At 40.7% G+C, this 22,905-nt stretch overlaps 1 protein-coding gene across 3 annotated transcripts in view; it reads right to left on the bottom strand.

Annotated features, from left to right (window-relative positions):
• The window catches only part of arhgap5 (Rho GTPase activating protein 5), a 47,763-nt gene extending 25,433 nt beyond the window's left edge, over positions 1 to 22,330 (bottom strand). For 2 of the 3 annotated variants that reach the window (XM_088925130.1, XM_088925133.1), the window contains exons 1-3: positions 22,047 to 22,330; positions 10,591 to 14,496; positions 6,391 to 6,541 (exon numbers count right to left, since the gene is read on the bottom strand). In XM_088925130.1, the coding sequence (XP_088781256.1) occupies positions 6,391 to 6,541; positions 10,591 to 14,319 (3,880 nt within the window). In that variant the 5' untranslated portion in view covers positions 14,320 to 14,496; positions 22,047 to 22,330. Of the gene's footprint in view, positions 1 to 6,390; positions 6,542 to 10,590; positions 14,497 to 15,397; positions 16,710 to 22,046 lie in introns of those variants that run through there. The other variant, XM_088925132.1, reaches the window with a different exon arrangement.
• Positions 22,331 to 22,905: the final 575 nt, after the last annotated feature.

Consider the following 22,905-nt stretch of genomic DNA (forward strand, 5'->3'; position numbering starts at 1 on the left):
TAAACCTAATTCAGGACAACCAGCTATCAATAGTTAAGACATCCGAGGCAGCCCAGTCACGGTTATGAAAGAACCCGAATATAAAATGCTGATAATTAGGCACCTTGGCAGTGAGGCTGATGGCCAGTCCGAATTTTGAAGAGGAATAAAGCTTAAGTTTTGAGGCTTCGGCGTTCCTTCGGAAATACTGCTTCATAAAACATGACATTAAAAAAGTACAACTGGCATCACCAGGGCAATAAATGATTTATGGGCTCTGTAGGAAACTGGGATGAGAGCCTCCTAATGCAGCTGTACATTTACGTCTGTTCTATGACCAAAGAATTATGAAATCAGTAGCATTTCAGTAACATGCGGGTCAAGAACTCGGAGGTTTTCTTTCACTGCAGTCTCCTCAGACCTTCCCTGTGGACAAATATTGTTGTGAGCCATCTGAAAAACATTACCTCCTTATACTCTTCTGTAATTTATTTTCAAAAATTCCCTTCTGCCATGTTGTTTGTTGCTGCTCTCAACTCTGCTTAAATATTACAGCTTTTCTTGGCTTTGTAACAGGAAAGAGACCACATTCTCAAGCACCACGCATGGCTTATCATTAGCTTATGGAAGTTTCAATATTAACAGATTAAAATACCATACAAAGCTATTCCAAGAAACCCTCAATAAATCCTAATGTCCTGACAACTGTTACAGAATGCCAGTCACTACACACGGTACTGTTAAACCAAAGATATAATATTCATAATCTCAAATACCACATGAAGCTTGTGGACATATAGCACACTATAGAACGGACAGGGACTTCAGCTCCACACGATGCCCTGGAACTGTAATTGAACTACGCTTCGATATTACAATGCCATTAAATTACCTACAAAATATAGGCTACATTTTATCCACCCATAATTTTTTCAAAAGGGCAAAACATCTCTGATTCCATTAAGGAAGTGGGCTGTGTTATAGTGCCATTGGTAACAGTATTCTGTAATGAAAGATTTATGATGACTTGCTCAGGGCAATCGCTGTCATTGTCAACAATGAATTTTGTACATGCAGTGGTAAAGCAGTCACTCAAAGCATTTCTGGGGTTCTGCAAAACAGCAACCCACAATTTACTTCAGTATTTAGTTTAAAAAAAACATTTCATTGAGTAAATAAATTGAGCATGCATTTTTAAGGTATGCAAGTTGACAATGCTGGTCTCATTACTGAATTCATGAAAATACACTAACATTAGCAATCTGCAGGAACTGCACTAAACATTGCCTACTTTCAAGTTCTACTTTTGTAACAAGAATGGGTTGAACCGGGTTTAGTATAATAGTTTTATTTTGAATAGGAAAAACCCCTTTTACCTGAGGCAGTTCCACTCAGAAGTACATATGCAAAACATCACCTGGTGATAAAACAAAACTGGGGCTTTATTACTTAGGCACAGCTGCTGAAATTGACAAATTTTAGAAGGTTCCACGACACTGATATTATCGGAAAGCTGCTTTTTACTGTTGAAGGCCCTATCCTGGAAGCACCGAGCATAAAGCTTGACTACACCCTGGACAGGACGCTAGTTCACTGCAGGATATACACCCAGAGGTAAATCATAAAGACACCATTTTACCTAACCTGTCCATGGAAGGTGAGAAGAAACCATAGCATACAGAAGAAACTCACAGATTAAACAAAGTAATTTATATAGCTATAGCCACATGTGAGAACAGTAACTGAGCTGTCCTTGTAAACACAACAGTTGCAGTGTCTCAGTGAAACGTCATGTTTAAAAAATTCAAAGACCCTGTCAACATTTAAAGCAATGCATTTCTTCTAATGATGTGAATTCTCACATTTTTAGGCTGCTCAAGTGCAATCCACAAAAAAGGTTGAATAAATCAGTTTGAAGATGACTAAAATGTGGTACGGTACTGTGCATACACTACATTTCCACATGCCACCACCATTCAAGAAACTATTCCTAGAATGTGAACACCTGTTGCAGACAGAATTCAATGAGACAGAATAGGGGGGCTGTAAAGTCTATGATCTCAAATTCTTTTGATGGCATACAGTAAAAGCTCTGTCACAACAGTAATAAATCAAGAGCAGCAACATGTTATTCACAGGAGGAATCCTACAATAAATTACACAACAAATACAGTGCATTCCATACCTCTGCCATTACTAACAGACTGAATAAGCACTTAAGAGTCTTAAAATATTAATTCAAATGAAGTACTTTGTGATAAAGCGAAAGAGCGGACAGCCAAATCTTTACTATTTCATACTTCCAGAGGTCAACAATGGTGAGGTCGGCATTCGAGAATGAATTTCTACGCATGTGCTTACAGAAATAGCACCAGTGTGACTGTCAGCCACAACAGCAGTGCTTCCCTGGCATTAATACATTAACCACCCTATTGTTAGACTGATAAAGACTTTACTTTTTATTATTCAGGTAGCCAAACACAGGATTTGGGAAGATCAAATGAAGGGCTCAAAAACAATTGAGAAGTCTTGAGCTTAATGCAACAATTTTGTTTTGCTTCTTTTTTAAACCAGTCATGCATTGATCATGTCGAGAAATTTTAATTAAACTTACAATTATAAAACACACCGGACACAGTTAAGCTCTATAAAATTCAGGTCTCCAGCAGAGAATTGTAGTGCTATACGACCTCTTAAAGCATCAGATCTGAAATGCTGGCAGCAGTGGTTTGGTGCAGGAATGCTAAACCCGCAGCCCTAGTGGTAATAATACCAGGTTGTTTAATGGGTCACCAGAGAAGTACTAAACCCTCACACCACACTGTGTTGTATGCTAAATCGTACCTATTTAGGGCAACTGGAAAAGGAAGAAAGGTAAAGAAAAATCTATAAAAAGTCTAATTTAATTCAAGAATCACTGCTTTGTTCACTCTGAACAGCAGTAAAGGCACTCTGAAAATGCATTTAAAAAATATCCAGAGTGGAACTATTGTCGCCCACCCTTATTTCACATTCAAGTACGGATGCTTATTGGAAAATACAATACTGTGATCACATAAATCAGTGCATGGGTAGTGCAAGAGAAGTCCAACCCTGGTCCTGAGAAGCTAGCCATGGTCTAAAGAATTTTTTGAGCACTGAAGCAGGCAATGTCTTCAGCAGTTTAAAAAAAAAATGGAAAGAAAAATAAAATACCAACTCCACTGAGCTCACAAAAAACTGCCGTCTATCCTTGGCTTAGCTGAGCAAACTGTACCTCACGACATTGATCAAAACCCATGTGTTCCAAGTCTTTACAGATAATGTAGAGATCACCTGTAAGACCTGCTTGATGCCAACCCCGATGAGCACCAGCTTACTGTGCACCAAAAACACACAGCAGCCTGCTGTATCCAATGACGGCTGTCACCAGCACACTAGATTTAAAAAAGAACGAATGCAATGGAACAAGACCGAATTCAGACAGCTATGCCGATTTTGTAAATAGCAGGTCTTGTATCACCGATGGTCAGTTTAACCTTTTAAAAAACTGGAAGCTAGTGTGGAGCTACTATACAATTCCTTAATCCTCCCAAACTTCAAAAAGCTGTTTAAATGTAATAGAGTAATAGAGTACTAAAGTACTAAGTCACACTGACACTGAATAACCAATTTACCTTATCATAGTCTCCACCAGTCTTTGTCCATCTTTTTAAATGACACCGTATGATAACCATTTGTGGCCTACCATGTAAACTGAGTTCGTCTGACAAGACACCATTTCAACTCTGCATTGAGTTACAGTTAATGCTTACATGCAAAGTCAATTTTCTTAACGACCTCAAAAAAAAGAGACTGTGGTAACTGAGAAGCAGGGCTACAGCACTTCTATGGCCTTTCAAAGATCAGGACACTACTAAACCAGAAAGCAGGGAGGAGAAATAGAAAAGCCAGAGAAGAAGGCCTTGGCAACGCTCTGTCATCATCCGTGAACATCATCACTTGCCACTGACAAAATTAATAATTAAACCCTGCTGAAAACAAAGCATTCTATATTAGCCCTCTGACACATCTGTGATTCTGCACTATCAAGCACTTCAAGACTAGCAGTCTACAAGTAACACTGGATATGTACAAAATACCCAGGACTATACATTTCAAAAAGATTCACACCTTGGAACAAGAAACCAGACAACAAAAACACAATATTGACAGGGGTGTAACTATGTAAATATGTAGGGAAGCACAATCTTTCTGCAAGGTCCGTCAACCTAGGCTACTGCAATGAAACTTCAAATTTATGTAAAACATGCCTGATAAATAAAAGCCACTCAAAGGAAACCTTATCTACAAATCCAATTATCTACGGCTCTTTAAATAAGAGAGGCTTGAGGAAATAAGCTGAAACCTCCTGAAAACATTCTTGCAAAAACGATAAGTGCATAGAGGAATGCTGGGAGACATTTTCCATATGCTTAACAAAACATGTATTTTTAATGAGCATGTGCTAGACAAACAACTTGAATGATTTATTTTATCCGTGGAATATATTAAATTTCATGTTTTGAAAAATCAAGCTACCTAATGTGAATGCAATGTGAAAGCTCTTAAACCCTTACTACAGCAAAACATTAAGCTTTCTTCCCCTTTTTACAAAACAGTTTAGTGAAAGAATATGAAAACATATTTCAGAATGTTTCAGAAACACAAACAATTACAGAAATTACAGATCTTGCTTTCTACTGAGAGCACCACAAAATAAAACTAGAAACTGTTGCAGGAAACCGAATATGCACTGTAATACAAAATAGAGATTCACAGATTTGAGTTTCGTTGACGTTAAATTTAAGAGTGACAACCCAGTGCAAGCTAAAGTGAAAGACTACTTCCCTTTCCTCTTCAGTCTAGACTTTTCACTTGTGGTTTAAAGTTATTTTGAAGTCTGAATTAGATACTTTGGGTGTGTGTAGGCAGTAACATGATTCAGAGGTGCTGCCTGTATATAAGGTCAAGTCTTTAAATTTGCCTGGGGCATCAAGATCATGAATACAATGTTCTAGAATATCAAGGTCAGGTACCCAACACCTCACTATTTTAGCTCTGTATTATTACATCCCGATGTCACAAAAGAGACTCCTAAATTCAATTGCTTTTACTAACTTCCAAGAAAATGCAAGATCCCACCTAGAAAGCGTTATAAATATAAACATATTACTTTAGGAAGACCCAAGTTTATATACAAAAGTGGCCAGTTGCAGTACCTTAAAATCACTGCACCACTAAATTTGGAGATTCCAAGTGCTCTTCAATGACTGGAGAAGTGAGAAGAAAATTAAATTCAGCATCTTTTCCAGGCACAGCACCAAAGGCTGTCCAAAGGTAAGAACACAGTGATGCCTCTGCCACTGCAGAGCAACTGCCTATAGCAGATCAAATCATTTAATAAAGGGCTCTCTCTTGTCTCTACCATCACATAGCTTTCAGCTAGCTCACTGATAACTACAATAATCAGTGAAAGGAACATATCCAAGCATCTGAAATAACGTGAGAAATAAAAATTGCAAAAGCCTTTTTGGCCCACAACATGAGAAAAAAACACGACAGGGTTTTCCATTTGGCAGACTCTTAAACATTCTTCTTGGGCAGATTCAAGTCCAAACACCACATAAACAAACGAGGGCTTGGCATTGCAAAATGTTTATATCTTCAAGACCTGAACATTTTGAACATTTGGTGTTTTAAAGCAAGACACATCAGTCTATATTTTATATTGCACATTTGCATGGCAAATACTGCTAAAACAGTCAGATTTCAACAAGGATTACATGATATACAACCAAGAAAAAAAGCTTAGGGTCTATTACGTGATGTCTTGTAAATCTAAATTAAAAAAAAAGATTTACTAGGCTTAACAGGCAGCATAATCAAATATTTCTAAGGCTGTAATACTACAGTCCTGAGAAGACTGGCCAGGTACATTCCCAGGCCCAAAGGGATGTCTTACCTCGAGAGGCTAAAGGAACTCCGACTTTCATCTTAGACAGCGAAAACTACAAGTCGACTTGACTTGAGTATTCAAAATCCTCTAAAACATCGACAAAGTTAATCCACTGAACTTTTTCCAGATCAGCAGTGAAAGGAAAACCAGAAGACAGGAATGGAAAATATCGGAAACGGCACTTAAAAGTGAGAACTGGAGACAATTCCTTATATAAAGCATTTGGATTGTGGGAGTCCTGCAATGAGGTCAACATAAAACAATCAAGGCAATTTCAGTTATGAATAATCAATACATAAATCTGTGTATGGAACTAAACATCATTCACTTTTCAGATAAGTGAAGGTCAACAATTTTCTTCTACTGTCTTTCTTCTACTGCCTTGAACAAGTTCAAAACATTCCCAATGTTACTGAAGTAGAAGGTCATCTTACCTGTGGCTTCAATGAAATCCACACATTTTTCAATGAACAGTGGGATCGGCCTGTCAGGAGTAACGAGGTTCTGCAGGGGAACGCCGAAGTAGTTGCTCTCCCAGTTTCTTCTCGTAGGTGGGTACAGAGGCTTGGTAGACTTTGGTTTTGACTGCAACACATATGACGAAAAAGGTCATTTGTACGTGCAAAAGAATGTTAAAAATTCCAACACGATTCATCAGCCCCCTTCCACCCCCGACCCGAAACATACCTCTTTCTGATACTCCATTTGCCTTACCTTGACAATTTTTTACCACATATGAAAAATGGGAGTGGGGGCTAAGTAAACTAATGGTGGAAAGCAAGTCATCGCCCATCTCTCGGCCGGACTTTTACATCCATATTTTACAGGACTACCTAACAGGAGTAACTAACATGGCTTGCTCTGTAAGTGAAGCATTTTATTTAGTCAACCTATCCCAGATACAGCTAAACCAGCAATGCAGCTGTGGCGAGAGACTAGTTAACACGGATATTTTCAATGCAATCTACCTGTCCCCAGGGTATACAGCTCTTTTAAGAAAAGCTGATGTAAATGGAAGCTGGCAGATTTAAATGTATCTGTTAACGCATAATGATGTGAGCAAGGGACAGATAACAGCCAATTAATCCGTGACCCACAGCCGGCATAAAAATAGCAAATAAGAGAATGTGTGCCTAGAGCTTGAGACCCCTGGTAGTACGTGTGAAAAGAAGCAGCGCAAAACTGCACATGCATCTACCTATTTAGCTTTCTTTGTAAGGCCAAATAAACTGGATATCAAATAGTGAAATGAAACAGCTGCAGAGACGTTAGCTCCTGAACAAAGGGTCAAGTGTTATTCACAGGAGAGTATGCCATTTAGTTAACATGTGGCACATCTGCTTTTTAAAAAGGGGTGATCTCTCTGTTCGCAGCTGGACTGGTTTTTCTATAGGATTACAGATAGTCCAGCAGTAATAGAAAAATCTGAATAATGAAATGGGAGAGGATGTGTTGCAAAGTGTACTTACATTTCAGGACTTGCTTTCATTTTCCTGATGCTACACTGATACAGAGCAATGTGACTAGGAATCTCCAGGGAAAAAAACATCACAAGACACAAGTAACTTGCTGAATAAAGCGGAAAAAAAAAGATCAATCAGACCAGTGGTCTTTTTTTGCTAAAGTGGACCGATTCCTCTGAGATTCACGTCCCCTTTTCAAAATTTATGAACAAGACATTCCATGGTCTCATTTACTTTCATTTTCTCATGTCATAACCACCGACCCGAAAAAGCAACAAAAAAAAAACAAGGTGATCAGGAACATTTAATTATTCCAGTGATATAGAACTAAAAGATTCTGTAAACTGTTATAACTTGCAAAAATTGACGTTATTTTGAAAAATGCATGGAGCAAGAAACAGCAGAAAGGACTGCACAAAAGTGAACTTTGGAAATACAGTAAACCGTCAGTTTAAAGGACTTCAGATTTAACGGACAATCTTCTAAAGGCAAGTTTATCTGCACGATTGGAAATAACTGACATTCCCCGTGGTTATGGGGAAATGCACAAATAATAATACAAGGTAAAAATAAATACTACATGGGTTTAAAATTCAGGAATATCAATGGTGCCTTATAGGGGTAGGTCAACTGCTTATGATGGGCATTTGTGTTTCTTATGCATTAGCAAATTTTATACAGTATATTGACATCATCAAATAAAGAGTTTGTATATTTGTAACAAAAAAGGCACAGGAACAATTTTGAATTGACTGTGTTCATTGCAATTGTTAAAAAAATATGTAAAAAGACCCAGAAAGCATATATATAGGATTTATATTCACATATAATAGTATGTTTTGGGGCTGAAAAATGTCATTTGTAATTATATGGACAATTCGCAATAACAGAAACCCTTTCCACCCATTATTCTGTTAAACAGGTTTACTGTAGTGCTACACATGTGTCAGAAATAATGCTTTATAAAAATTTAATTATATACACAAGGTTGTAGAAAACAGTAAATTTAAAGTGAAGCAAATTATCTTTGGAGTAAATTACCTTCGGAGTCTAATTTGTTCTGCTGTTTTCTTGTAACTTTAGTAAACCGCTTGAAAGGCGTAGTGTGAGTAATTGGGCAAAGATCTATGAACCCACGTGGAATGAAGAATCGAAGGAAATTTCTTCATTTCGTGGCTTTTATACTTTGTTAAATGCATGTTCCTCCTTGCCTGATTTCACAATTTTATCTGTGCAGAATTTTCAAACTGTGTGTGTATGGACAAATCACGCTCAATGAGCACTACAGTCCCTGCCAATACAAATGCTTCCAGGTTCATAAAGTAACTACATTGGACGTGATGCAGCAAGAGCAAGAAGGAATGCTCCAAAGGTACTATAAATCAATTTTATTCTAGGTATTTAGGTAATTCAAGAAAAGTGACGCCTTTTAACGTTGACAATCTGCTGTTCACAGGTTTCAAAGAAGTATAGTGTTCTTCTCTCAGGAAGGGCATGGTGACTGAATCTGTGCTCCTACAATCTGTCTCAAATGCTGCTGCTAATGATCTCTTTACGTGACAATGAAAGGTACTCTTTCCAATATTCATAATATGCATAAGTATAGAACACTTAAATAAAACAAACCAAAGAACCAGCTTTGTATTTTCTGCATACTGGCTTAAATACTGTAAAACTAATCAAGGTGAATAAAACCAAACACATTACAATGTTTTAAACAAAAGACTTGCACTGCCAGTGGTATCTGTGGGCAATGATTTGCCAGATTCCCAACTAAACAGTCAACTCAAGTTAAGAAACTTGCAAGCCTGAGATTAGATCATTTTCAAATTACTGCAAGCATTAATGTTTATCGTCATGGGAGATGGCTTTGAATATACTAGAGAGAAACGAAATAATGCAAGGTAAAACACACAGGGCTTAACAATTTAACGATGCATTTCAAGCAGAAACTGTGGAGGACTAATCAGCAGATAAATGCTCCACTGATAAAAAATACTAACTTGGATAGACTTCTGTATGGCTTTTAAATCCTGAAAATAGAAAACTACAACCTCTCAGGTGTTTCCTGTTCATTAATGAAATTCAATTACTATATACATTATTTACAAAGAAACCTTTTAACTATTTTTATAGTAAGTCCATGGAGTATTGCATCTCAGAACAACCGATTGAAAGCTATCAAAATATAATGCATGCAGTAAATTTAGGCATGCTTTTCTGCTTCAAGTTTGTCAGAATCTAAGAATGATAAAGAGTATGTGTCTGGATTGAAGCTGATGCTTTACAGTAAGAAACTGTTAAGACATGCCTCTAGGTAGCAGATAAACAAAAATTACATGTTGATCTCAACACTGATACACCCTCTCCACATTCTAGTGGCACTTACAAATCTACAGCCACATTCCCTAATCATCTGCAGTTGTTGCAAAATTACAGCATAAGGATTCATTGGAAACAGTCTGAATCGCAACTTCTGGCTATTACCTATCTTACTCAGATTAGGTCTTGTTCTTTTAAAGGCTTCATGTATTGACTTAGCATTCCAATACAAGGACCCATTAATTTTTACTTACCAGTGCCACTTCTTTTCATTTGATCACTGTGGAACAACAACTAGAAATATAACTATTTTGCTTGAAGAAATAATCGCATATTGGTGTTCTTCACACTGCTATAATAGTGATGGAAAGGCCATACAGTATGCTGAAATGTCATCATCACTGTTCAGGGCAATGCACTTCACTGCAGAAACACTGCCCTGAAGGGCAACGTGCCCATTGAAAACTAAATGCAGGGTCATAAAAGCAGTGCAGAATTAGACTGAAGCAGATGTGTAGCTATAAATCAAAATAAATATTGTCACATTGATAAGTCTGTTAAACCAAGGCTCTTAAAAATACATCTCATGGGACTTAGGTCTTAGGAACCCATAGATCTGCAAAACCACACAGTTTGCAATACAAATGTCCATAGACATTATAAGGCTGTTTAAAAATGGAAAGCAAATATTTCCAGATGAACTGTTAACAATATTCATAGGGTTTTCTTTTAATCACAAATTCTGCAAAGTACTAGTAAACCTTTTATTTAGACGTTTAGCTCTCCATTAAAGGTTTAAGTGAAGCTCGACATTATAAAATGCAGAGGAATTATCAAAAATGATCTCACCCTTTTGCTTTTATCAGGCTTTGGTTTCCTGGGCTTTCTGGGCTTCTTGTCATCTTGCTCAGGATCAGACGTAATGGCAGGGTTATCAATACCTCCCTTCCACGGGTCGACAGGAGAGAGCAGGGGGTCCTCCTCACTGCCACGATGGCCCCTGCCTTTCTTCTTCTTCTGCTGCAGTGCCACACCAGACTCGTCATCACTGGCATCTGAGTGAGCCCTTCGGTGGTAAGCTTTCATCTTGTTGAAGAGAATACTAGACCTATGCTTGTATTTGGAAGGCCTTCTTCCGCCCTTTGACAACCGATCAAACCCATTCTCTTCATCGGCATGAGTACCATGAAGGACCCCGAAAGAGTTCCGCATCTTGACAATTCGGTTTTGACTGTCATCTGGGACGGCATAGATGTCATCGCTGAACCCTTTTGATTTGAGGAGCGTATCCGCAGGTTCTGCATAGTTATCCTGAGCTTCCACATCCTCTGCGTGCGCAAGAGGAACCCGCATCTGCTTCTTCGTGCTCTTCATGCCAGCCTCGATGGTCTTCAGGAGGTTGGGATCAAGTTTCCTGACGTTCGTTTTGGGTCCAATTGGTTTTGGTCTGACAGGTGGAGGCACTTTGTGGTTGTGCTCGTGGTCATGGGTGTTGACGGGGGTGCTGTGGATGGGGTACTCGTTCCCTTCCAGGTCCATCCTGTTTTTGGATGTGCGCTCGCTGGGAGTTGGGAGCAACAGCACATCATCTCTTATGGGGCTGTACGGAGGTGGTGCTTCAGTGTCGTCGTCCGAGTCAGGATAGTAGTTGCAAGCCGGTGAATTCCCGTGGGGGGACTGCAGGAACACGTCTTCGCTGGTGTTGGTGGAATCTCTGGTAGTGTCGTATATGAACATTCCCTCGATGCTGTTCTTCTTTTCAAGGACCTCGCTGAAAAAGGGTGTGAAAACCTCGGTTTGGCGGTGGTACTGGGACAGGGAGTACAGCGCGGTAAACTTGGCTACGATTTCTGTGGCAATGTGCTCGCCCTCAGTCATCAGCTCCTTGATGGCTTCATTTTCAAAGAAGTCCGCCTGGCTGTCAGTGATGGCCACCATTTGGACAGGAATAACATCCTGAACTTCTGCCAGGAATGCCCGAAGCATGGCCATGGAGGATTTGCGCTTTGCTGAATACACAAGTATGTAGCCGTGGACTAACTCATCCTTCCTAATCCCAATAGAGGAGTGATAGGAAAGTACAGTAATTTGGATCCGCCTTCGACTGTCTCCTATGATCTTATCAAGAACCAGAGTGTTGCTTTGACCAGGCTGGGCAGCACTACAGGAATGTGAATCCAAAAAAGGCGAGAGAATAAGGTCCACACTAAACGGATCTCCACACATGGCACACATAACAATTCGCAAGTCAGTCTCTGATAAGTCTTTAATAGAAGGCAGAGGGCTCATAACATCAAAGTTGTGCTTTAGTGCCTCAAGTACTCCCCTCAGAGCCTGCTTTATTTGGGACTCATTAAATTTTCGTGGAAATGAACCAGAAGGTATGTCTACAAAAGTACACTGCAACTTATTAGCAAGCTGTTGGCCCTGATGTCTCAAGATAGGCAGGTTTTTGCAAACACTGTCTCTCTGGTTTGCTAATATCAAAATAAATGGCAAAGGCTGTATATGTCTGTCCTTCCTAATTTGACTAGCCTCAGCCCTAATTCTCCCAATGCAATCGCCAATGAAATTAAGTGACTCTATGGAATTAAAGACACAGAAATAACCATGAGGTTTAAAGGCAGGGGTCAAGAAATGGCTCAGAAGCAAAGCTGAGTTTACATCAATGGGCTTTAGCTCAAGCTCATAGATCTTCCCATCCAGAGTGTATTCATCATCTGTAGACTGAGCTCGAATTTCATTTGCCAGTTCTTGTGCTAGCCCATCTCTCCCCAAGAGGTACAAGTTTACTTTATCAATATTGGCACTGTTATGGTACAGACTGGGCCGCCCATGGTCCAGCTGAACAAGCCTGTTTGCAAGAATCTGCTCCACTTTAATGTCCACACAGCTTTGGCCACTAAGACAGGTCTCCTTAGTAGGATGATAGACAAAGCCAATGTGCTTCAGCAGAAGAGATTGTCTGTCTGGAGCAAGTTTCTGCAGAGCTCTATACCTAGGCTCTTCATTGAGGACAGAGTGTATTTCACTCATTTTATCACAGCTAGGGGTTGCATTTAGATCCAGGTCATAAAACAGCTCCGCATGCTCAAAAAGCATTTCCTGAAATTCCTCTTTGGCTTTTTCCACTATTTCCCGCTGGTGCCGATTGTAAACATCTCTGCGATCAGCTTCGCTGATATACTTGTAAGCTTCATCTTCCATGACAAAACACATAACCTCTTCCCAGGGCTGTCCTGGGCTGATAAAATGCACCCGTTCAAGGGTCTTCTTAAACTTCTCCTTCATCTCCACCCGTTTTTTTTCAGAAATTAAATGCTGTACGTGGTTCTGATAAATTTTCTCTCCTTCTGGTGTTCGAAGCAGATCAAAGGGAATTCTCCTGTCATTGACTTTGTCAATGTGATCAGTCTCATCCCAGGGGGTATGATCCAACACAATAAACCAGAACTGAAATTCAGACCTGCTTTTCAGCAGGTTCTGAGCTTCTGCCCAGTTCAATTTCTCAATCTCCTCCAGGTTATTGAGTAGATTATTAAGAATTTTGGGTAAGCTTGAAAAATACTCCTCTCTTCTTTTTTTGATATGTTCCTGCTTCAGCTGTTCTATGTGCTTAGAGAATGTGTTTCTAGCTTTCTTGGTACCTTCCAAGTTTATGTACTCTTCATAATCAGGGTGGTTCTTTAATTTATTACTGATAGCTTTCCAGCTCGTGTGGTAATCTTTTACCGTTTGCACAATCAGCTTTTCAAACTTGTCTGTTGCTGTAGCAACTAGCTGTCTCTGAGTCTTATACGCATCCAGATAGGGAATGGTTTTGGGTTTTCCACGTGTTTTATCCATCAACTGAGTCAGAGCATGGAAGCACAACTCAACGTTGACACAGGACCGAGCTGACGTTTCCACCACAAGAAGATTCTTCTTGTTTGAAGCAAACGCCTGGATGTCCCTCAAGTACTGCTCCACACATTCATCACATTTTGTTGCTGCAATTACAATGGGCTTTTTTGATTTCACTATCTGAGAGTATAAGCTATTAATAAATTTCATCTGGTCATCGAATTTTCTATTGCACCCTTTGCTCACGTCTATGCATAAGACAAACCCATCTAAGTTTAGCCTTCCATCCGGCATCTGCTTCTGGTCGAAATCTTGCTCCAAGCCCAGCTGGTCAGTACAGATGTACATCAGCTTCTCCGCGGACTGCAGCTTCGCCGCCGCAGCCCGCTTTGTGTACGGCTGCAGGTTTGTGCTCCGGTGAGGGAGGAAGGTCTGGTCGTCGATGAACTCCGTCTGCTCAATGACCTGGATTTTGTACTCCAGCCCATCATCGCCTCTGTGCAACACCTCGCCCCAGTACAGGAAGTGATCATTGTTCACCACGCGCCCTCCAAAGTCTATTGTGCTCAACACAGAGGTATGCTCTGGGAAGTAATCATCAGCCTTAGGGCGCACATACCTATTGCACAAACAGGACTTCCCAACTCCACAGTTGCCCTTCTCCTTCTCAGTCCCAGACAGGCCAACTACACTCACAGCATATGTTGGGGGGCGAGGTTCCTTGTTTTTTGCCATTATATCCCTCCTGTCATCCTCTTTTTATGTTCACCAAAGTATTCAAGCGTGTTGATCATTCTTCATCCATTCTTCCATGGTTACTGAAGCTGTATATCCATCACTTCTAGGGAGGGCTCCTCTCTCCTCAGTGCTTTCACCGGCCCCCAGCTGCTGCTACTCCTCTTAATCAGCTTCCTGCAACAAAAAAAAAATTCATGTAAAAAAAGCCATCCAAACAGTCTGGCACTTCACTCTACTCATGTCATAAGGTTTTCTCAGCAGGATACTGTTTAAAAAGGCTAAATAGGAGTCTTCCAGGATGTTTAGAGAACACCAGGTGAAAAGAAAGAAACAATTTTAGGGTACAGGAGAGGATGGTTGTTCCAAATTCCAAATTTCTGAAATTTTGATTTCTAGTCACATTTATAGCAGGTACTGTAATACCGGTCTCCTTTCTTAAAGAGCTGCTATATTATACATATCCATTGCTTAGGTTATCAAAAAAAAAAAATGGTGTGCGCCAAAAATAATCTGTTAAACCGTATGGATAAAGTTTAGACAAATATTAAGAAAGCTACCATATTTTACCTTCCTAAACATCAGAAAAACAGTACACTCAGCTGCAAAAGGCAAACAAATAAAAATCAGGCAAATTATGAAGAAAAAGTAGTATACACGAATTATATTACATATTATATATTATATGCTGCCACACTTCCCTGGATCATTATCTCCAGAAAGGGAATAAGATGTTAAAACAGCTTTTGCTCATTTCACAAAATGATAATTAGCTTATTTTTGATAAAAGATGATAAATTCATCCATCAATAACATCTCAACCAGACCGGATTTGGCAACTCCCACAAAATATTTTAAAAATACTAATCCCAATGTAAAAAAAGGACTGGTCTCTTGCTAATTTGTTTTGCCTTGTCCCTTACAGTAACTAACAATAAAATGTAATGCCACGTTATTCATTCAAATAGAGTTGAAAAAATAACACTGGAAATGATGTTGCATGATGACTGTTATTAACTGTGATAAAAGATGGCTTGGATCCTAAGTGTAGGCAGGTGTTAGAATACGTACTAATTACCCTGAGAGAAGGGACCTAAATGAAAGCCCTCTTTGTCCACGGGGTGAGCAGGCGTTTTTTCATGGGAATGAAAAAAAAAACATTTAAAGACATTTTGTACTTTCTATTTTGGACAAGCAGTAAAAGAACTGAATGCATTACAAGAGCCTGGCTCAGCAAATATTTGACATCTAGACATTTTCCCCCTCTAGAAAGTACATCTCGAAAAGACCTTCACAACATTTTCGCTGTTTTGTTAACTGTCAAGCTGGTTTGCCTTCACATCCATTGTGTTGTTCTCTGAGTAACCAGATAATTAATGGTGGGTTCCAATCCTTTGCTGTGTCGAGTGGGTTTGTAATCATCTCAAATGCACTTCACTTCTATTAACAAGTTACAGTAATGGTTACAGTTTCAAATTAGGCTACAAATTTTTGGATAAGGTTAAAATTGTATCACAGTGGGAGAGCACAGTGTTGGGGTCACAATATGTGAATATGCGAGTATGACTTACTGCATTCTGTGCATTCACAAGATGAACCTACAGAACCAACAGACTACAGTCCATTCAAACCAAGTGTAACAAACATAAAAGCCTTGTTTGTATGACAACACCATAATACAGTACAAATTTTCCTAAATGTATTGACAGATGTAGTGACAGCACACTGAATTACAAATATTGTAACACCTTTAAATGATCCAAAAACATTCAGAAAACTGAGTTATGCTCTTTGAAGAAATTACAATTACAGTTACAAGTTCACTTAAAAACATACAGAATGCAGAAGATCAAAAAGAACTGTTTGACAACAGCTAATGAAGATCTGTATCCTAGTACTCTCCAACTCTACCCTTGCAAGCAACACAGTAATAATAATAATTGCTTACACTTATATAGTGCTTTTCTGGACACTCCACTCGAAGCGCTTTACAGGTAATGGGGACTCCCCTCCACCACCACCAATGAGCAGCCCCACCTGGATGATGCAACGGCAGCCATAGTGCACTAGATTACCTCCTGTCCAGATCTTTATATCCACACATCATTTTACGTCTCCTTTAGAATGCCACTAAAGCTAGCATCATGCAACACATATAAGAAGCCACACTGCACATACTGTAATGACAAGGAGCTCTGCCCTGCTTTTAAGTCCCAGACTCCAGTGTTGCTATTTTAAATGACATTTTACAGGTTTTAAAAAAAGGTATAGTTGTTTTTTAACCTGCATGTCATCTTCTTACTCATTCTCACAGCACCATATAACACAATCAGAAACTCAGAGGAGTTTTAACATCCCACAGCACTGCTCCATATGTGGTAGTATTTGTAAGCCACTTGTGGAATCCCACACATTCTGTTTTTTTCCCCACACAGTGATGGATCATAAATGAAATGACATCATATCACGAGTCTTATGTGTAATGCAGAATACTTTTAAACTTTCCAATTAGAAAGAAATACTAGAGTCTAGATTAAGCACATTTGACATTTCAAACCTGATTTGAAACAATCAGGTTGATAATGAAAGAATTCCTCCAAGATCATACTGAATCAGAAAGGAAAACAAAGACGCCAAACATACATAGGTATGAATAAAAACTACCATTTGCCCTTGCCTACTGTGTAAAATTCCCTAAATAATGATCTTCTTGCAAACAAAAATAAGACACAGGTTATAAAAATGATGATCCAGAGCTAATATTGAAAAAGCACAGAACTCCCCAGATGATAAGATTTTTCTGTGTAATACATATAGTAGTGACACAAATATATTGGTATGTCATCCCATCAGACTAGCACTTTTGCTATGAGCTGTGGGAGTCTGGAGCAAACTATCCAGCCATGCTGTCGAATCCAGTGGCTGCCTTCAAATAACAGCTGGATGAGATCTTTGAATCAATTACTACTAACTTCCAAATGGGCTAGATGGGCAGAATGACCTCCTCTCGTGTTTAAGCCCTTACGATCTTAGCAATTTCCAGATTTATTTTAAAAGGGAAAATACTCCAGAAGGGAAGAAATATAATTTAAAAAAAACTCAATGAAAAACTGAAAAAAATAAAACATGTTATACATGACAGATATGTGCAGAATGAGGCCTGGCCCCCTATATCGCTGTTCACCTTGCTACCAGATGGAAAATTAAGAGCTGGAATGGCAAATGTGAGAACAGTGCAGCTCACAGAAGTCCTCTCTGATGAGCTTGTATGCAAGAACAACAATCTTGTTTTATTGGCATTACTTCAGTTTAGTGCTGTGACACTTCGGGAAGGTGTAAATGCCAGGTTTGCACTCAATGCATGACTCACGGCTACAGATTCAGTGTTGGTTAAGATCAGATGATTAAAATAGTTGTCATAATAATAAATCCTCTTTTAGGTTGTTGTTGTTGTTGTTTTTTTTTACCAAAGCAGCTCTTAGAAGCATTAAGTACACAAACGACTGAAAGCATAGCTGGCTATAGGGGCCTCGGAGGATTCGGGATACATCTTTTTAATAGTTCCTTTGCCATCTTTGCTAACTACTGTCAGCTGCTCAATTACAGAGTTATTAAAGTATGATCCCAGGAGAAGGTATAACAACATAAGGCACTTATAACCCCTCAGCAGTTATGTCAGGCCAACTCATCTTTACATGGAAGTTACCTGTTCACAGAGTTCAAGGGTAGTGTTTACTGTAGCAACCTTAAGCAATAGATTCAGATGTGCTTGCATAAACATGCTCACACAATGTATTTTTTTAAACATCTAAAAATCACAAATGAACCACTGCCTAGCTCCCATTGAAGGGAAAAGAAAACAGTTTGAAGGGCTGTAGTGTTTTGACAGGCTGATTAAATCAAAAAACCAAAAGGCCGTGAAAGTGCAGTGGGTTTGCCCACTCTGAAACCAACACTGCCCAGCAAGGAAAGTCTGTGAGACTGGAGACAGTGTGCAAAAGAAAATCAGATAAAGTTGTGGATTAATGCACTCAGTCATGAAATCTAGAGCAAGCAAGAAACACTGCAAAGAGTATTCAGTGTTCAATATTCATCATCTGCTCATCTAGAGTTTGTTGCCAGACTGCGTTCTTTTTTAGCATTCTACTCAATAATTAACCTTCGGAGACATATACCTTAAGCAAATGAAATATGTTATGAGTTAGACGTGAACTGCCCAAGGGAATGCTGAAATGGTGCAAAAGCTAATAAAGGGCAGCAAAAGAAGGATTTCAAATCCTTTTCAATTACACCATGAAGAAATAAATTCCACGGTCAAATTAAATACTTAAGAGACACACAGGACAGTAAATACGAATCCCACTCAAGAATATTTTACAGTTGAGGTGGCCTGAAATGGAGCACAAGTGATTAAACTTAAACATGGAGTATACTAATTAACTACTCTATTCTTAGCTGTTAAAAAACATCCTTATTGCTGTAATCTCCACAAAAGAAATCTAGCTGACCTCATGAGGCAACCAAATAATCTAATTCACAATGCAGTTGCAATAATTGGAAACTGATTAGTTATCTCATTTAGCTTCGAGAAAAGCTTTCATCGCCAACAAACACTTTAAAAGCAGGCAGTAAATAATTATGTAGAGGAAACATCTGTTATATGTTACCCACACATCCAGCTAACTTCTACACTTTTTTTTCTTGACATTTTAGGAAAAAGAAAATGCTGAGACCCTTTTTACAATAGCTAAGAGGCTCTATTTTGCTACCTAAAATCTGAAAAAAATAATTACTTTAAATATATAAATGCCTCCATAACCACGCCTCTTTACTGAAATGCTCCTGATAAAATAATTCCTAGGAACTCCCAAATCGGTTGGATTCTTACTCACAAAAATGTGACATTTCCTGATCTAATGAAGTATTTGGCATGTAAACAAGAATACCAAACTGCATCCCGTTTAACAGCCTGTGTCATATTGCACTGAAAAAAAACCTTCATACTCACTGCACCGTTTGACATACTCCTCCTGTAAGCAATATATGATTTCCCTCTAGCAAAATTAACAGTGCTCTGCCCAGTTTATTTACATAGAAACTTGTCCAACTATGACTCAGAAACAGTGAACAGTCTCACACAAGATGTTACTCAACGCTAAATGCCCTATATGGGATGTAAACGTGATGACATTTGTACATTTACAAAAATACCTAATCTGCTGACTGAATCCAACACTTCGAGCTCATTCCTTTACAACACAGAAATACTAACATGAAACAAAGCAACACTGTGTGGGACAGAACCTACAGGCCTGGGCTTTAATTTCTACAGGGAGAAATGGTCATGAGCGCTTCCACTACACTAGTGCTGAGCACTGAAACAAACAAAAAGCTTCTCCTCATGTCCTTTGTCTACACGTACGTGCCAGCATGACGCGGCAAGACACGAGCTGTCAGACATGACGGCCAATACGTTTCAACCTGATGCACAGACTTCCACAGGTATCACCATGCAGATCAGCAAACTACTTCTGCTACCTGCACATTGACAGTGACTGTATAGCGGAAAATCTTTTTTTTTAAGCAAATGAAAGCACAAAGCCGATGAGCCAGGTCTGTGTGGTGATATTTTAAGAGCAAACCACACTGCAGCAGCACCGCTGCTAAAGGCACTGCAGACAACCCACCAATATTATACACCAAAAACTAACAAGATACACAGGTAGATAATTCACTTCATTTCATTGTTCCAGATGAAAGGGAACTGGGTTGTGGCTTCCTTGTACACTCCAAGCACACATTTAACAGAAGAGCCTTCTGCTCACTCCACAACAGGCTGAATTCACTTTCCTGAACCACCTAGCACAGGGCTGTCCAACCCTTGTCCTGGAGGGCTACCATGTTGGCAGTTTTTTTATTCCAGTGGACAAATTTCACAGCTCCTCCCATTGCTTCAGGTGCTGCTCGTTTAAAGAGACAGAGAAACCTGAGGACACGGACTGTCCCCCCCCCCCCCCCAGGACCAGGACTGGACAGCCCCTGAGACCACAAGCAGATACCGCAGGTCCTTCGTGTTACCGTATCACCTCGGGGAGCAGGCGAGACAAACGAGAATCTGAGCATATGGGGCTAAGCTAGACCAACCACAACCAAAACTTACATAAACGAGGCACATAATCATTCAGCCACAAGACCAACGCGTACTGGTTCTTCGGGATAACGTAAGGTTATAAAAACAGTGCTACAGAGACTGGTTACATAAAGTTTCCCATCTGCTGGTTCGTGTTTAGCAACCACTACCGAGTTAAGTCTCTAGATACCCGTTTTCAGACTGCTACTTACAGCATGGCTTCCAACTAAAAAATTAATGACAAAAAAAATGACATGTCTTTTTCTAAAGATAGCTCCTCTCTTTTTCGTTCCTTCTTAACGATTGTGCAACCTTCTGGGAATCCCTCAGGAAATGCTCGTCACAATTTTCTGGCAAATTGCAGCCAACGCAGCATGTACGGGGCTCAGACATGTTTGGGCAAATATGGTTATCTGGCTCCTGTAACCACTTCCCCACACGACCGCATAAGACGCATAGAGACTTCTGGTGCTTTCACTCCTCAAACTTCCAGACCACCAGGGCCAGCTAAGAAGTTCCCAAGGCTAAAGCTTACAAGGGCGTACGGGTATACACACGGCCATAACGTAACCCTGTTTCCAGCAAACACTAGCCCAGCTGTGGCTGAGCTCACCGCGCACAAAAGGCATTCCCAGACAGCTCATCCCGAGTCAAGGCGCTCGGTGCCATTTGCGAAACGCGTTACACTCTCACAAGCGACCTACCCCCGGACTTTTCCGTCCCCCCCCCCAGAATTAATAAAATATCAACTTAAAAGTCTACGTCCGTGTGCCTATATCCACTGCGACTGTAAACAATGCAGGACGTCGGGAATCGACACCCCGCACCGCTAGCGAGGACAGGGCTGAAGGCTCAAACCCTGGCGTGTGTAATTTCGCTGCAACCCGGGAAGACACCGCTGTGTTGTTGGGGTTGCTGGGGTGTTTTTGTTGGGTTTTTTTTTTTAACAAACCCAACAAACGCGACCAAGAACCAGGCTGCGAGCTGACGGTACCGCACGGGTCTACTTGTACGCCGTCGCCTGCTCGGTTCTGGCGTCTCAGACCCCCGCGGTCGCCGAGCCCCCCCCGATACCGGCCGCTGTGGGATGGACGACTCCCCCAGATGTCGCGTTGCCAGCGGCCGGTGCCTTCACAACCGCGGGCCCACGGCAGCCTCGATGGACCGGGAAGGCTGCCCGTTCCCGGCTGTGCCACCCGAAGGCGATACGCGCCGGAGGACTGCGGTTACCTAGACGATCCGCGGCCGCGCACCGGCGGCGGGTCTCCGGAGTTGGGCTGTGTCGTGACACCTCAATTAAGACACCCCGAAGTGTAACGACGAGTGGGGGCAGGAAACACACACACACACACACACGCGCGCGCGCAAAGAAATAAATAAATCGGGTCCCGACACAGGCAAGGCCTGCTCGTTCACCTGCCCGGACACAACCACCCCTTACCCCCCGGAGTGGATCCGTAGTGTAACAAATACGCGACCCCGGGCGGCGGCGTGAGGCGGAGAAGCCCAGCCGGCACACGAAAACCTCCACCTGCACCGCCGCCCCGACCGGCCAGGGTATTGAGTGCGAAAGTCACTCCCGACTACATTCCCCTACCTAACATGGTCGCTCCCAGCTCCCGACACCACAAAAAAGCGGTAGCATTCCTGTCTTCTCTCTTTTTCTTTAAAAAAAAAATGTAAGAATTGACTCTTCCTTTCAGTCGCCGCCTTTTTTTTTTCAAAAAAAAAGGAGCTTTTCCTTTCTTCGTCTCGCAGGGAAGCCTCAAAGGAGATTCCTCCACACGCAGGAAGTTTAGTTTTTTTAAGTTTATTTTCTTATTATTGGTGGTACGTGTAATCCGAGACCCGCTCCCTCCCCTCCAACTCTGCTCCGTAATGGCGGCGAATGGATCCTGTTCGCTCGCTCCCTGGCTCTCTCTCTCTCTCCCCGTAACTTTTCCATTCGGCGCTGCTCGGCCCCGGGTGCGCGCTGCGCGGGCACGGCCCGATGTGCTGGAATATTGCGCGCTCACGCGTTTAAAGCACGTTTTAATTCGGTAAAACCCTGGCCCGGATCACCGACATCCGTTGAATAAAATAAAATACAATGGAGAAAAAAAAATAAGACTAACATGCAAATCGAAAGCCAAGCAATATGCAAACCAGAATGCGACTCTCTCCTTATTTTGAAGCAATGTGTGGGTGTACAGCATATGCTGAATTATTTAGTGTCAGGTAGTTGCCGGTAGTCTTGGACGGATTTAACTTCAATACAAAAAGCGAGAAGCGTGTGTTTGCGGCTGTGGTACTTGTATCACCTTACCTGAATGGAATCAAAAGTCATCAGCAATCCTACACAAAAGAAGAACGTGGGCAGTTGATTCCCCAGCATGTTTCCGCATTATTGTTGCGATAGGGATGAATGACAATGTTGAAAACAATGCTTTAACGGCCTTTTAACTTCAACTCTCTAT

Source organism: Atractosteus spatula, chromosome 9 (genome assembly GCF_055471065.1).
Source record: "Atractosteus spatula isolate fAtrSpa1 chromosome 9, fAtrSpa1.hap1, whole genome shotgun sequence".
Lineage (NCBI taxonomy): Eukaryota > Metazoa > Chordata > Actinopteri > Semionotiformes > Lepisosteidae > Atractosteus > Atractosteus spatula.